Source organism: Prinia subflava, chromosome 19 (assembly GCF_021018805.1).
Source record: "Prinia subflava isolate CZ2003 ecotype Zambia chromosome 19, Cam_Psub_1.2, whole genome shotgun sequence".
NCBI lineage: Eukaryota > Metazoa > Chordata > Aves > Passeriformes > Cisticolidae > Prinia > Prinia subflava.
The window spans coordinates 7,114,562-7,131,006 of NC_086265.1; the positions used below are offsets into that span (position 1 = coordinate 7,114,562).

Consider the following 16,445-nt stretch of genomic DNA (forward strand, 5'->3'; position numbering starts at 1 on the left):
TGAATTGTCACTTGTTATTTCTTGATGGGCTGGGGAGTGCCTTCTCCAGCCTGTTGCTGCCAGGCTTTGGGAGGGCAGACTGCAGCTGATGCTGGGGCTGTGTGTCAGCCACCAGCACTCTCACACATCAGTGATGTCAGCACGCGCCGGTCCCCAGCCCGGCCCCGTGACGCGGAGCTGCGCCCAGCCAGCTCCTGGCAGCGTGAGGTCTTTGTTTGGAGCTGCCTTCATCCGTGTGTGCGTGTGGAGTGATCAGTCTGACCCAGCTCAGTGTGTCCTGAGGCACAGATGTACCCCTGCAGAGCAGAGCTGCTGTGGAGTGCACAGGGCGTTGCAGAGCCTTCCTCTCCCAGTGTGCAGCTGTTTGCATCCCTCTGTGGCCCTGCACTGCCTGGGCAGGATAGGCTGCATAGTCAATACACACTGCAGGCAGCTCACCTGGCTTCCAAACCTCCACAGACTGGTGTTCTTGAAGAAGTAAATCCATTGTTCTGTCATATTGCATATCACGTTCATATTGCCCCAGGGTAAGAACGGTGAACACTTGTGCTGGAGCATGGTCATTGAGGATGGAGACTTTAACATCTCTCCACCTGCTCCTGATAATGAACTCTTGTAAAACTTCCTTAGGAGAAACAAGATCCAAATGGTTTACAAAAGCTTTGTGCTGCTGACCATTTGAACTTGCTTGACTGCTCAAACTGCAAAATGCTGCATAATATCGTAAGAAATTATTTTCACTGATACTTTCTTCTGCTGTGGGATTGCTGCAGGTGTGAAGGTAATGTACCTGAAGCAGCTCACTCAGTGATTGTTCTGAAGTTGCCATTTTAATGCTATAAAATTCCATTAGATTCATTATACAGACTTGTATTGGAATTTGCTTCTCTTTCTGCTGAGTATAAAGACAGAAATCGACTATGGGAGTGCAAATCCCTATGATGGAAAACCACCTCCATTGCAAAATACAGCAGTGCTTTAGAATGGGCAGAGTGCTGAGGTGTGACCTTATCAGTAGAGGACTGGATCAGAAGTGCTTGTTAGTCTACCTTTATAGTTTCTTAGGTTCTTAACATTACATGAAATACTCTCCATAAAAAATGGGTTTATTTCTTGTGGTACATGTGCAAGTGTGAAGTTGTGAAGAGGAGAAATTTTTTCATGAAAGTCTGTTAAGAATACAGAGACTTCTCTGATGATCTCACTTCCTCTTAGAGAAGTTATGGGTATAAAATGCATGATGAAAAAAATTTATCAATTATATCTTTAAAAAAAGAAGTGAAATTTCTAAAGCATTTGAAATTTAAATATGCTACTTGAACTTCATGGAGGAAATAGTCAAGTGCCCCTTTAGTTCTCATTCACTGTGTGTATATATCACCTACCAAAATGTTACCAGTCTTTTCCAGCCACATATGTCACCTTTCCTACCTGGTACTTGCAGCCTGTATCCTTAGCAGGGAAAAATACTAATCCCTGATGAATGCAACTGAAATGGTAGGAGAAGTCAGCAGAAATCTTTCTACCCAGTGAGCTGGCAGGGCATGTTTGTAAGCCAGCAAACTGCAGTGCTTTGCAAAATATTGTGGATCCAAAAGCACAATGAATTATGTCTACCAGATTCACAAAGCTAGGATTAAGAATAGCTGTAACGTCTGCTGCTGAGGGTATATAGAGCACATTATCTGGTCTATTTTCTGGGCTTCTAGACACATTTTAGATATGTATTACCAGCCTGTTATAATACATTTGGTTACTTTTGTTAAGTGAATGATGTGGTTTTCCTTTGGTTTCATGTCATTTTCCAAATGGAGCTGTGCTCAGTTTGAACTTCTCAGCAAAAATAGTTTTCTGTGTTTTTTTTCTGTGATCAGACTTGCTGATGATTCCTTGTTCAGGAGTCAGTTTAATTTCTGCGTGTGTGAACTGATAAATGGTGGGAGGCTGTAAATGCTGATATGTTTGGTCACTGTTGACATAGATAATTGAATTAAGTGTAGAATCAGGCTAGCCTTCTGCCTGTGGGGTGTGAAGTGTTCATGGTGTTGGACACAATTTGCTGTTCAGGATGGATATCTTTGTCTTCCACCCGGGTAGCTAGCTGGGTACATTTGCTCTTCCTGACATGCTGTCATCCCTTGTAAGCAAGATTTATTAATTTGGCTCCATCCTTGCGGTGTGTTGCTCTTGTGCTTCTCTGGTATTCGTGGCTTGGAGCAGTGTTCTCCTCCCAGTCCTCAGTCCTCTGCCAGAGCCATGAGCTGTTCTGCCTGGGGGCTGGAAGTGCTGGCCTTGGCACAGGAGCTTCTGCTGTGGGAGATGGGTTGTGATACATCTGGAGCTGAGCTCGCCTCCCCTTTCTGTACTTCCCAAATTAATTGCTCACATGCCACTGTGGGACAGTTCAGACCCGTTCTGTTCATGCTGAGCAGATACAGAAGTACCCCCAAGTCACACACAAGGCATCGTGCTGTTGCCTGGGAGTGTTCACTCGTGTCAAATCAAACACTGGGCTTGTGCTCAGGTTTCTTGTATTTTATAATCTCTTCCCTGTCAGTACAAGATACACATCTAATGAGAGCTTAGCAACAAAAACATAGTCTAGGCAAACCACATAAAAAGCCAAAGAGTGACATTATGGTGTTTGGAAAGCCTTAATAAAGACTCTTAATATACTGCCTTGTGTGGAGGGAGCTACTGTTCGCCAAAAGATTTATACGGTGAACGAAAGCAGTGTTAACAGGATGGAATTAAAAACTGAAATATTTCTTTCATACTTCCCCTTCCTCTTTTCCTGCCACTTCTTTTTCATGTGAAAGCCACTGATTTGGCTTCCACATGACACTCCTCTCATTTATGGGTTCTGTCTCTTCTCATTTTTATCTGTCCTCCCCTTTCCCTGATGTGCTTTATTGTTTGGTTTGGCCTCCCTGGATAGACTCATGCATTTTGTAATGCCTTTCTCTCTACTCATCTTTTTCTGGTGTTCTTCAGGCTCCAGCATTGCTTTTTGCAACTGTTTGCCAAACTCTTTTATGCATATGTTTATCTGTTCCTAACTGTTGTACTCCTGATTTAGCAAGTTGAGATGTAGAACATTACGGATTTCTGTCAGATTAACTTATTTGTTAATGTAATTGAATGATGGGTTAGTCCAGGTCAGCAAACCAGACTTGTGGGTTTAGCAGCAGCTTTTTGGAGATGTTTTTGCTGCTGGAGACTCTGGGAAGGAATTATAAGACACTCGCTTTCTCTTGGGGAAAAAAATAAGCTCACAAGCTGAAAAACCAAAGTAGGATGAACCCTGCTGGTGTGTCCTTCTGAGAATATCCCCAGTGCTGTGCTCGGGGTGAGTCCTGGAGGCAGGAGCAGTGTTTATGGCAGTGTTCATAGTGGGTGGTGGACTTGCTGCTGCTAAATTTGTAGTGATTGAGTCTGTCTTACTGTTTAAAAAAGGTGGGTGGGGTGACTGTTTATCTTTGATTCCTTGTGAAGAATTGGGAGAAAAATAAAACAGCTTCATTAGAACTCTGGGAAAGACAGCCGTGTGTGTAAATGATCCCAGGACAGCTAATGCTTTATGGAAGACTTTGGTTTATTTCTGCCAAAATTTTAGTGGTGGAGGTGGGTCATAGGAAAGCCTGTAAGGGAGAGAAGTCAAGACTGGTACCTGGGTGCTGCATATTCTGCCAGAAGAGGTGAAAATGTCATGCCCTGTGCAGGCCTGATTTACAAAAGGAGTCTAACACAGGAGGATCATTTGTGTGAAAGGGAGGCAGTCACTGCTGCCAGCGTGCATGTAGGGATTTAGGCACTTTGAGAGGTTCTGGCCAGCGTGTGAGCAAGCTGCCTTGGAGTTTTCTAACAGACCATGTCCTAGCTGCAGTTTGGCAGAGCTTCTCTGGAAAAATTAAAGATTCTCTTTTCTGGCATAAAACCACAGCAAGGAGTGGGAGGGAAATGCAGCTGTCCTGTCCTTAGGTTCAAGCAGTTTGTCTTGCCAACTGCAGAGAAGTGCAGCCCTCAGAGCGTAGTTTAGTTTTCTGACTGATGTCGTTAATAGCAAGTCCTTAATTTCATCCTGATCTCTAGTTTTTCTCTCTGTGAGTTTAATTGGGAGATGGCTCTCTCAAAAGCTCTCCAAGAACCTGCTTAAAAGTGATTTAGACTGCTGACTCTCGGGCTGCATCTTGTCTTAGTCTTCATCCTATTTGAATTCCATTGTGAAGACCCAAACAAAAGCATATCAGAAAAAATAATGAAAAGGGTCCTATGTAAATAATTGAGTGCTTGGCAAACGTGATAGGATTTTACAGTTCCGGTGTGTTAATGTAGAAGGGCTGACTGTATACACAGTGCCAGGAGGAGTGAGTGGTCAGAGAAAGATGCCTATTTCCAGCAAGTATGTGGAACCATTAGCCAGAGTTGATGACAAATGGAAAAAGCCATACACGTTTAACTAAGAAACTGAGAGCTATTTTACTTTGCTGGTGAAGGTATTTACCTCTGGGCAAGTGACTTCCACCTTAGCTTAAATGACTTTTTCCTTTTCGAGACTCATGCTCGTCATGCAGTAATAGCAGTCCTGGCTGAGTGGCCTGACTGTCAATACTGAGTGCTCTTACTATAAACTGAATGCAGCCAGTGGTTTCCCATTAATTTTGTAGGTGACAGTGCCTGGATAAATGGTGCTGGTCTCTTTTCCCCTTCAGTTGCTGGTTCCTGCTGTCCCACAGCTGTTTCAGTTGTGCTGGCACTGCAGGTTTTTGGGAGCTGTGCTGTGGACAGCAAAGGCTGGGGAACGGGACAGACAGTCCTTCCTGGGCCCTGGTGGTTTCTCGTTTGACACACTGCTCTGGTTTGCAGTTTGGCCTTACCTGAAGTGCTGCTTGACAGCTGAGAAGGGCCCAGTGGTGGGAGGAGAGGGAACTCCTTAGGCCAGAAGATGAACAGGCATCATTAGCCCCTTCTCTGGCTGACAAAAATCTCTGTATTGCATTTAAGTGTACTTTGCTGAGGGCAGGCTTGGGGGGATGGAGAATTCCTTCACAAACTTTAAATAATTTATTCTTAGCCTGAAAAATCTTCAGAGTGTTGTAGCAGTCGAGCAAGAGCAGTTGTGTGCATACACGTGAGCACCTCTTCATTATCAGATATATGAGTAAATAGAAACGTGTTTCTTAAAAATTAGGTCCAACCTGTTAAGTAGCAAAATTGTACCATGTGTTTCTTTACTTGCACAACTCACACTCATTGTCTTAAAATTGAATGTGTGTGTGTCTTGTCAGTCTTCATCACAGACACTGGCACTGCTTAAACCTTTTTCTCTGAAGGGTTCTCCATCAGCTTTCCATTATACCTTTAAGCACTTGACCTGTAATCACATCACTCCTTGACCTTCTTCTGAGGTTAATAGCTCAGACCTTAGGCGTGGAGGAGAGACCTCTGATGCTGTTCTCTGACTGCTCTGAGCCCACTGCAGTGCATCCACGTCCTTCCACAGCTGTGGATATGAGAACTGAACAGGTTCTTACTCAGCATTTTTCTTCATATCCAAGTGCTCACTTTCATCTTTTGTTTTTCCTTTTTTTTTCCTTTCCATACTGCTTATTGCTAGTTTAACAGGAGCTTAGCATGGGCACTTGCTCTCTTAGCAGTGTGGGAGGGCTGGCCCTGTACAAGTAGGGGTTATAAGGTCAGTCTTAGGGAATAAACAGAAAATGTGTGAAATAAACAGACTACCAAACAAAAAGCCGTTGGTGAACTCTCTTGGGTAGTTGAAATAGCACAGTAACTGCCTTGCACTTGGGAAAATTGTCTTTCTGCTGGAATCTCTTCCATTTGGAAGATTTACAGCAGTTGGAGCAGCCTTTGGCTTTGTTGACTTGTTTGTGTTTTTTGGTGTTCCAATGGACTCGTATCCATGCAGAGACCTCCTGCACAGTTCCTTTCCTGCTGTCCCTTTTCTGCTGTCTGGGGTGGCAGCAGTGGGAGCCAGGCTGTGTCAGAGGCTGTTCACACCTTCCTGCTGTGCTCTGTTCAGACCATGGCCTTCGCTGGGGGCTGCAGGGGGTGAGGTGCAGAGGGAAGGAGCAGTGTGTCATTTCTCAGAGGTGATCTCCTGGGGAGCTGTTCGGACTCACACAGTGCTGCTGCCTCACTGCCAGGCAGGCCTGCTCTGGGGCTGAACAGTGGGAGACACTGCAGGCGCAGTCTTTGTCAGACAGGTCATTGGATTTATTCTCAAGTGCTTTGTATTCCCTAAGAATGAGAAGTAATTTTTTTTAAGGGGCAGCTTTCTTGGAGTGCAAGCTTAAAAAATCATTGGTGGTCTGTTTGTTCTGTTTCCCTCAGGATTAGAAAAGCTTTTGTTGTTGTTGTATATTGGATTTTTTTGCTTTTTGTGTTCTGTGTTTTTTCCACAAAAAGCATTTTTGTTGCGTAGTTCACATCAAGATTCACCAGCAAGATTGTGGGTGGATGAGGAGATGAGTTAAATTTAACACTGATCTGATATGGCTCCTAGGACACTCAAATAATACTCCAGCCTTGGTCCTAGTTCAAAGAATGCAGAGATGGTTTACATCTGCCTTGAAGTTAAAAGCAATTCTCTAAGGTGGTTCTGTGGCTGTGCACGTAGGCGTGTGTGTGTTAGCCCAGAACTGGCTGTGTCTGGCAGCTTTGGTTTAACTCACTAATGATGTGTGAAGGTGGCTGGGGTAGTCTGGGACACAGACTGCACAAAGAACCTTTCTGCTCTCACCTCCAAACTGATGGTTGTTTTTTTTGTTTTAGATGAAGGACCTAGCTTGTACTTCTGACTCCCATGTGCATGTAAGTTTGTGGACTTGATACCTAGTACTAAATGCATCTGTTTAATTTGTGATCCAGACTGTGAGGCCTAGAAGAAAGGAAATCTGAATGCTTGTCTTGCAGAAAGGAATGTAAAATTAGTCAGCCCACACCATCCTTAATGCCAGTGCTGTAGAGGCAGCAGGTGGAACTGAAGGAAAAAACTTGGTGGAAAATTATAATCCACGATATAACCTCATCCCACTAAAAATCTCCCTAATTTAGCCTTGATTAGTTCATCTGAAAGACTCCAGAGACGAAGCAAATGAAATCCGTTTTGGGTTTGGTCAAGGATTAGGCATGCAGATTGACATTGTATTTGTCTTTGGGAGGTAGTTTGGCAAATTGCAGTGAACTCTCTGTACAAATCTTGGTGAGAAACAGTCATTTCCTGCTCAGTTTCCTACTGGGCAGGCTAAACACTGGCCAGATACTACTGGTCCAGATAAACACTGGCCATGCTGTCGACAGTTAAGGGAAGGAGAGCTCTGTGTGCCAGGTGCTCTTTCTTTTTTTTGGAGTTATTTTGTTTGTTGCGTTGTTTTGGGGGGATTTTTTGTTTGTTGTTTTGGTTTGGGAGGGAGGTCCTTTATTATTTTCATATGACAAATAAAGACTTATGCTTCCATTTTACTACTTGATCTTGCTGAACTACTGGGAGAAAAAGGGCTTGTGACTAAGGGACTGAGTATTGACTTGTGATGCCCTTGTTCTGTTCTGGGTTCTACACAGAATTCTTACACTGTGGCTTTGAGGCCTGGATTTGTTCTCCAGCTTTAATGCTGTCTTGAAGCACTTGATATAATTTCCCTGCAGAATCAATGGCAAGAGCTGGATATGTCCAAAGAAGTAATTTAGTCTGTGGAAGATCTGTTCTCTGAGGCTCCTACTCTTCATTTTGACTAACAAGAAATAATTAAGTTGTCCTGCAGTTAGATACCTTGCTAAGCTGCCTAAAGTTAGATGGTGTGAATTTGAACCTATTACTCATCCATTTGCCCATCTGGAAGTTGCATATCCTCAGCCTTCCTTGCCAGGAGCTGTTGAGGTGAGCAGACAGCTCTGTCACATCACAGCGCTCTTGCCCTTTGCAGTGCAAAGCTGCTAGTGATGGTTTTGCTCAGAAAATCAGGGGGCATGTGTGGTTTCCTGAGCATTACCTTAATGTAGTGGCACTGATTAACATGTAAGTTTTAAGTATATATCATCACATCTGTTGAAGTTGATGGAGATGTAATGTCTTGACATTCTTGGTTAACACCCAGTCAATCTGAAAAGCAGGGCAAGGCAATAGAGAGCCCTGAGAGACACCTTGTCAGAATGACAAATTGCCCTTTCTGATTCAGAGGACCAGCTTGCATGGCAGAGCTAAACAGCTCCTGGAGAAAGGGGAGGAGAGCATGGGAAAAATACCCTATTTGTTTAGGCCTTCCCATGTATTTTTTGTTTGTTGCTCAGAGTTGAAGCTCTTTGTTTTCCTTGGTCTGAAACAACAGCAGGTTGAGAGGAGCAAAGCCCCTGGGGTTCTGCCTCTCCCACTTCTCCTTCTTATAAACTGTTTACAATCTCCTTGAGTTTCCTAGCTTTGTACGAAAAAGTTCAGTGGGTCAGCTTTCCCTTTAGCTTCATCCATCATTCCAGTCAATTAGAAATAGTTGAGGGCCAATTGCCCGGTCTTCCATTAACTGAGACACTTCAGATTGTTTAAAATAGCATAAAAGGCCTCTTTGTTGACCGTTGGGCAGGCTCTGCATTTCCCCGGTGATGGGCAGCTACCGCGTGGCTGAACAGAACCCCACTGTGTCCTGCTGTACTTGAGGGATGAATGTTGCTACTCCAGGCCTTGTCTGGGGGTTGATTCCTTCTCCTTCACCTCTGCCTCTTGCTCTCCCTCAAAGGTGTGATGCCTTCTAAGGGTGAATTACCATGCCTGCTTCCAAAAAGACTCGCTCGTCTTTGTGGCTTTTCAGAACTCCTGTAGTTAAGGGTTTTCTCCAGTCGCTGAAATGTTCCTTTTAACCTTGGTGCTTTAACAGCTCTTGGCATTATTTGTTCGTTGCTTGTCGTGTGTGTTTCTGAAGGACAAAGGAAGTGTGTAAGTGTTCAGGAAACAGTTAGTGCATTGTGGTGTGGGGCTGAGTTCATTCTGGTACCCTGTGCCAGGACAGCCTGCTTTCATTTGGGGCTAACATTTCCCTTCTGTTCTGAACTGGCCAGCCTTAGGGTAGAGCTTGTCAGAGCTCTAGCAGAGCTGAAGCTTTCTCATAGGTTGATGTGTTTGGATTCACATTCAGGTTCACTGAATCCATTGTATACATACATATACATAAATATATATTTATATATATAAACCCCACATTTTATTTCACATGAGAAAACAAGTAGGTTTACTAAATGGAGATTAGTTTATCTGTAGCAAAGTAGATATTTATGTATTCCCATATTGAAGTCATTGTCTGTATTGCAGACTCTCCTTCCAGCATCATATGCTGCCTGGGTTTCAGTACATGCTGGTCCATATGCTTTTTGTTGATTTAGAGTCATCTTGCTTGAATGTGCCATTGTTTGATCCCAGTTTTGGGACAGTGTTTCCCCCAAATGAAGAATTTGGGTAGGTCTGGCTGCATGCCTTTGCTCTGGTGCTGAAGACTTGGACCTTGCTGTGTTTTTTGAACTGCGGGAAACAGCCTGTGGCAGTCCTTGGGCTTCAGGTCTCCATGTGCTTGCAGGAGGTGCCCTGCATTGCAGTAGTGCAAGTACTGCAGTGTATGAGGGCTCACCTGGATTTGAAGAACAAACTAAAAGGAGTGGGGTCTCCTGTGTTGCTGCCCCTCGGGTGACACAGGCTCAGTGATGAGCTCTCAGAGGGGAGTCCAGCTCTCGCACTGCTGAGATGCATGGAAAGCTCTCAGGACAAATCAGGGCAGAGAGCACAGCAGGGATCTTGAGACTGGTGAAGGAAGGGTGCTCTGACAAGGCAGGAGGATCTGATAACCAGATGTGAGAGTCTTCAGGTGCTGGGGAGTTGGATCTTGTACTAGAAGGTCTACCTCAAATACACCAAGCTCAACGAATTCCATCAGTGATTTCCTTCCATTCTGGTGTCCCAGTCTGATGCAGATCTCAGTACAGATTTTTTCAGCAGTTGTGTTCATGCAGATTTGCCTTTTGTCTTTCTCCACATGCCTTCAGCAAATAAAAGCTTGAGGGACATGACTGAGCTGGAAGTGCAGACCTGAGTGGGAAGGAGACCATGGGGCAGAACATCAGCCTGAGACCCGACTCCGACAAAGCTGGTGTTTGCTTGCTTTACACTTAGAAATAATCTCATGCTTTGCAGAGATTGAAGCTTTAACAAGTAATTTAAAGAGTAGCAGAGGAGAGAGAATCCACATTTAATTCAATTAGCGTTGTTGTCCAATGCCATTAATTATGCCCAGACTTGCAATGTGTTTCACAGGAGCTGATACACTTGAGCTTTGTCTGTGCTGGGGTTGACTGAGGACAAGTATGTCCACTGATGTAGAATCCAGCCTTTGTGCTTTGCAAAAGCCCTCAAATTTGGTATCTGACAGTAGCCTGGAGTAAGGAGTGGCTGGAATAGCCTGCACTGCAATCTTCAGAACAAAGGAGATCTTGGGGACAATGAAGATTCAATGTACATGATTTCAGTATTCTTGAAGAGTGGCTGTTTTAGTGAAATAATAATCTCCTGCAATTTTGTGTTATTTCCAGACTGTTTAAAATTGTTCCATAGGCAGAGAATAAAGAACTTTGTTTACTGTCTTGAAGTCGGATGTCTGATCCTCCTGGGGGAGGTTATTCTTTTATTAAAACAGATATAAAATAGCTGCTTTGATGGAAATACAATGCTAGGAATTGAAATGGTGATGATTACAGAAGCTGTAGTATTCTAATGCAAAATAAGCCCTAGGAGATATGTGCCCTAAATGATAAATCACCGTTCTTTAACAGAACAAGAATTACTGTTATTTTATGTTTCTTGCTTATTTTACAAGGTCTTTAGCTGTTTCATCTGCACTTAACTTTTACAGGCTAAAGGTAAATTGATTGTTGCTTTGCGTTTTAAATAGCGTGGCTTTTTCAAAGCCCACTGGAGATGCAGGTACAAATTAACAGGATAGGATTCATTTGGTGTCAAAAAAGTAAACAAGAGTCATGACTACTGGCACCACATACAATAACTGTACTGGAATCTGTTCTTATAATTTGGTAGTGTTTTGTAATCCTATTGCTTTTGCTTTGAAAGCCTCCAGTAAGGTAAATGAGTATGTGTTGTTTTGAACTGGAATTAACCTCCTTCTAGCAGGCTGGGAACTACTGGTAGCATTATTCATTAGGAGTGTCATGTTCCAGCCATATCCAGCAGCTTGTGGTTTACTCTGGATAATTAGGCATACCTGCCAAATGTTTGGAATCCGAGATGCTGAGGTGTGTTTAGCAAAAAGAGAGCGTCCTAAATACTGGCTTCCAAGCTGAGCACAGAGGAAGCAGTTGAAAGCGGTAATGCGTCCCAGTTTCTGCAATTTGTGATGACCTAAAATCCTTAATGATGGCATCTAAAAACAGATAACAAAACCTTTGCATCTCTTCTACGTTAATGTTAGCTTGTGACAGCTCCAAGCAATGTGGAGAAAGTACTGGGTCTGGAGATCAAAGATCCACCTGGCTGAGGCAGTTCAGGGGTGAGCTGAGTGACGGGCTGTCCCCTTGGCTCGCTGCAGTCCTCAGAAGCTCACACAGTAAGAAGCAAGACACAGTAGATGCTGACTGGGTGCCTGGCTGTGTTGAGATACCTACCTTGAACTTTGCAAGCTTTTAGGCTTTCTAATGCCTTGGACAGTCTCTTGCAAACAATAGTTTTCTCTTGTAGGAATGCATTTCTGTACCATATCTGCCTGAATCTTCGTTTTAGAAGCAGCCAGAGGATAAAACCCAGCACAAGCCTCATTTAAAGTCAATATGCTCTAGCTTGCAATTTGCTCATGTTTAAGTGCCCAGCTTTTAAGGTTTCCTTTACCCACAGGCAGTCTGAATACAAAGGCAGACTGTCTATTTTTTTTTAATAAAGAAAAAGTATTACAAAAGCTCAAAGAACAAAATATTTCTTTCCACCTTCCATCTCCTCAGGTTTATTATCAGAAAACAGAAGCTGCCTCTATAAAGTCTAGAGGGAAACAAAAAAAATGCCAGCACCTTAAGTGCAGCTGGAAATGAAGGTGGTGGATGAGCTCTGTGTTACCTACATGTGTGAGAGGAGTGAGCAGGGCCCACCTTGAAGCAGTTTTGGCATTCAGTGGTGAGGTTTACAGGGATAAGGTATTGTGCAAAAACCCTGTACATGGAACTGATTCCTTTGTTCTTGGTAAGGTTTGGTTGAGTGAATATGAATAGAAGTTCTGAGTCTCTGCTGTATTGCAGTATTGTGTAAATTATTCTCTTCAGAGGAAGGCTTCACTGTGGGGTGTGAGAAAGGGAGCTGCAGTTATAACACAGTATCTTCAAGAAAAATGTGAAGAGAATAATGTATTTATGGCTTGAGCAAGTTCCCCTTCTGGGCCATGCACAGAAGACACGATGTGACATCTGAACTCTACCATAAAGAATTCAGCATGTATCATAAGTTATTTGCCATTAATGATTTGAGTCCTGCAGACTGGAAGGAGTGATTTTCTTTAGGATTTCAGAAGCCTTATTCTCATTGATTGATTCTGTAACCTGAGTTATGCTGTGGTTTCAATAGGAATGGAAGTAGTGCCTGCTTGTATCACTTCTGGTGCTTTGAAAGCTCTCTGTGTTGCATTTTGACTGAGGTGATTGGCAGACGCTTATTTTCTTGGTCTTGCTTAATGTTAGTGCTTACCTGAGAATGAGAGCAGCTTTCTAACTGAAGTCTGAGTTCCAGAAGGTCAGAATACAGCTATAAATAAAGGAAAACTGAACAGGGGCATCTCAGCTTGTTTAAAGAGAAATTATAGATCATGCAAGAATTAATGTGGACCTTAAAGAGACATCAGCAGCAAAAGGTCCCTGGGGGCCTGCAAAAAACATGGCACAGCAAAAGGGAAAATCCGAAGGCTATAACTGGGTTGAAATGCAATTTTTCTAAATGATACAAAATGTAGTGTTGTAGTTCCCTGGCGATGAAGCAGTTCACACGTGGAGAATATTTAAACCTTTATGTAACGAGGCTGTGCACCTCTATTGCAACAGTTTCATCCCAACTCTTTTTTATTTTTCTGTGATGTGAAGAGATAGAGTGGATTTGTCCAGAGTTTTCTTTCAGGAAAGTGTGTTCACTTTGCAGTTATGGGCTCTATGTCATTCTTCTTGGATTTTCTGGTTTTTGTTTTTAAAATACGTGTGTAAAAATACGTGTGTGTGTGTACTTAGTCCTTAATAAAGGAAATTCTCTGAGTGTCTGACAGGATGTGCCAACAGAAGCCCTGCTTTGGCTTTAAAGCCTGTGTGGGCAGGTACCTTTGGGGCTCGTAATGAAATGATCAGTCTGTCATTTCATTTCACGTGGCTGAGGATTCAGAATGCTGGGCAAAAGTCTGAGTTCTCAGTGCGTTAAGCTGGTTCTTTATTGGCCTCTTGCTGGGAAACTTCTGAAAGACATTCATCTTCCAAAGGGAGCGTCTCTGATTTCTGTGCTGAAAGACACAATTGCATAAGAAAAAGGAAGATTCTGATGCCAGTGCTGGCAGCAGCAGTGTTCTTTTTGACCAGTATCCCTGCGAGAACCTGCCTTTGATCTCCCTTCCTTCTGTTTAGATTTTATTATGTTGTCTATCTGTTACAAATTTTAAATAAGCTTGTAGCCAGTTAGACCTTATGGACTTAGTGAAGATGAGGAAGGGGGGCATTTCACTGAATTAATCTCTAGCCATTAATTTTTTTTATATTATCATTGCTTTGAGCAGTTTGAGAAAGGTGTCTGTTTAATTGTAGGTGTTGATGTTTTGTAGCCTTTTCTGGTCTCCAACTGAGTCTATTTTATTAACTGAAAAGAAACTTTCAGTGGTGTGTGAGATCAACTGCTCTGAAAGCCAGTGGGCCTGCTCACTGCAGAACTGAAATAATGTTTCTGCAGACAAAACTCTCACTCCTGTGCTGGGCGTTGAAGAGAAAGCTTAAAGCAGATTTAAATATAAGATAGTTGTCTGTTAGTCTGTTGCCTGTTAATATGAAGTACTGGATGGATGCTTCACATGATTTCTGTTTGCTGCACTGAGCCCAGTCATACCAGCACAGTCTGACACAGCAAATACTCCTTTCTCTGAATCTCTGCTTGCAAATTGTTGGGTAAAATGTGGCTTTTTTCAATCAAAGCTGAAATCAGTGGAATAGTTATACCATAATGGTAGAAGTGAGAAGTTAATTTTTTTACCTGCTTCTTTATAGGAACAAAGCCCCAGTAACCAGACTTCAATAGCAATGATGCAAGAGCCTCAAGAAATGGTGGAAGAGACAGTTACTGTGGAGGAGGACCCAGGCACTCCCACTTCCCACGTGTCTATTGTCACTTCTGAGGATGGAACCACAAGGAGAACTGAAACCAAGGTGAGAGGTTAATAACCACTGAGGAAAATGGCAAAGTGCCATCTAATCATGGAATAGAAATAGCAGGGAGCAGCCTGAGTGATGACAATCATGCTATTGTGATCCTGGGTGATTTTGAACATTGTGTTTGCCAGCAGAGCTGAGTTCAGGGCTTTTTCAGTTTCACCTCTGTGTCTAGATTGCTCCTTATCAGCTGTGCTGATACAGCTGTTCCTGAAGCTGTGAACTGGGCAGTAGAAATTATCCAGGTTAACCAAACAAAACCATCAGAACCCCTTCTCAGGCTGCTTATTCTTGTAACATTCACTTCATTCTACTGAAGCCGTTCACAGCATTGCCCTGCAAACAAAAATTGGTGAGTTGGTAGGGCTTGTCTGAGGAAAATGTGTCTCGAATTAGTGACAATCTATAATAACATCATATGGTTATGCATTTGTCCTTTAGAACAAGAACCAGCCTATGTAAATAACACCAGAGCATTTCAAATCTGCAACAACCTTGTGAATGGAATCTTACTCCTAATGCGTGGGGAAAGCTGGGTGTGCTCTCAAGTGACTGTACCTCAGGTTTGGCTGGATTACAGGTGTTGCAAATTTTTCCTTTCCTTTCCTTAGGTGTTTACTAATTTTTCCTGATATCTTTTTGTTCCTTGTAGAAGGTAATTTTGCAATCTCTGTTGAGGAGGTGCTGTGTGTTCATGGCTGCCTTGCATGATTTCAGTGCCACTGGAATGTTACAAAGATTAAGGGTGATTCCCTTTTTAAAAACTTCCAAACAGGACTGATTAAAAAAAAAAAGGGAGGGAATTGTTCAACTGCTTTGTGTGTTAAAAGGAGTGGGAGAGAGATCACTGTGTAAATGAGTGTTTATTTTCACTGCTGTTCCAGAATTGCAGTCCTCTAGGATATCTATTCAGGACATCAGATCCTCAGGTTGAAGTAAATGAATGTTGATTTCCTGAGGTCAGTGGGCCTGTACACATTATAATAAACTCAGTGTCTGGTTTAATAGTTGTTGCAGTTAGTTAGGAGGTAAATATAACTGGCCTATTTTCTCACTGTTGGAAGGAGATTAAGGTCTTTAAATAAAATAAAACAGATAAACAAAAGCCCCCACATTTTTATTAGCTCTTCAAATAATCTAATGTATTTAGTTTGTGGCTTACATGAAAGAAATGCTATTTTCTTTCTAGTGGTAGCAACAACTGTTATTTGCAGGAAGGAAGTGATAAAATTACAGTGGGGTTGGACACCTTTTTATATGTACTAATAGTAGTGCATAGTTTCAGGGGTCTGCAAGAGCCTAAGATTATAGCTGACTGTAAAAATAGAGGTGAGGCCACGCCTCACCTAGATAACAGGAGCACATGGAGTGAAGCAGTTTGTCTGAAATAGTCGTGGCACTGATAAAAGCTGCGTGTCTGTCACAGCCTCAGAGGTGCCATTTTCTCCTCTGTGTCAGGGACCTCCTGTTTTTCCATCTTCCCACAGTAAAGGACAGTGACAGCTTCAAAACAGGCATTGCAGCTGCATATGGGAAAGGAAAATTGAAAAAAACAGCAAGCCTGGAGCTACTGTTGCATTTCAAAGAGCAAGGCCTTTCTGTGTTCCTGTAGGTCACTGCAGGCACTGAAGTGTGGCCAGGATGGGGGTAGGATGTGTGTCCTGCTCTCCATTTGTGCTGCTTCAAATAATGCCACTGACTCCAGCTGAACTACTACCCCGAGCTGTTTCGTAGTAATCCATTGCTAAAACACCAACAGAAAAATATTAAAAACCCGGCTGAGAAAAGTGATTGTGAAATGTCAAAGCACAGCCTGGCTTAGCCCTGACTGCGAGACGAGGTGCTGAGACTTTGCTGGGGTTGTTGTTGCCTCTGAAATGATTTTGTTTTGATTTCTCCTTGCTGTGATAAAAAGGCATGGATTTAACAGCTCTTAGACACTAATCTGAGGTCAGATTTTACAAGGTTTTTTTTACACCACTTTGGTCTTCAACTTGGATTTT

At 42.9% G+C, this 16,445-nt stretch overlaps 1 protein-coding gene across 4 annotated transcripts in view; it reads left to right on the forward strand.

The window, feature by feature from the left end:
- The window catches only part of ARVCF (ARVCF delta catenin family member), a 241,827-nt gene that overhangs the window by 143,310 nt on the left and 82,072 nt on the right, over positions 1-16,445 (forward strand). For 2 of the 4 annotated variants that reach the window (XM_063415691.1, XM_063415694.1), the window contains exons 2-3: positions 6,796-6,834; positions 14,281-14,439. In XM_063415691.1, coding sequence (XP_063271761.1) covers positions 6,796-6,834; positions 14,281-14,439 — 198 coding nt within the window. The remainder of the gene's footprint in view (positions 1-6,795; positions 6,835-14,280; positions 14,440-16,445) is intronic. The other 2 variants (XM_063415693.1, XM_063415692.1) reach the window with 1 other exon arrangement.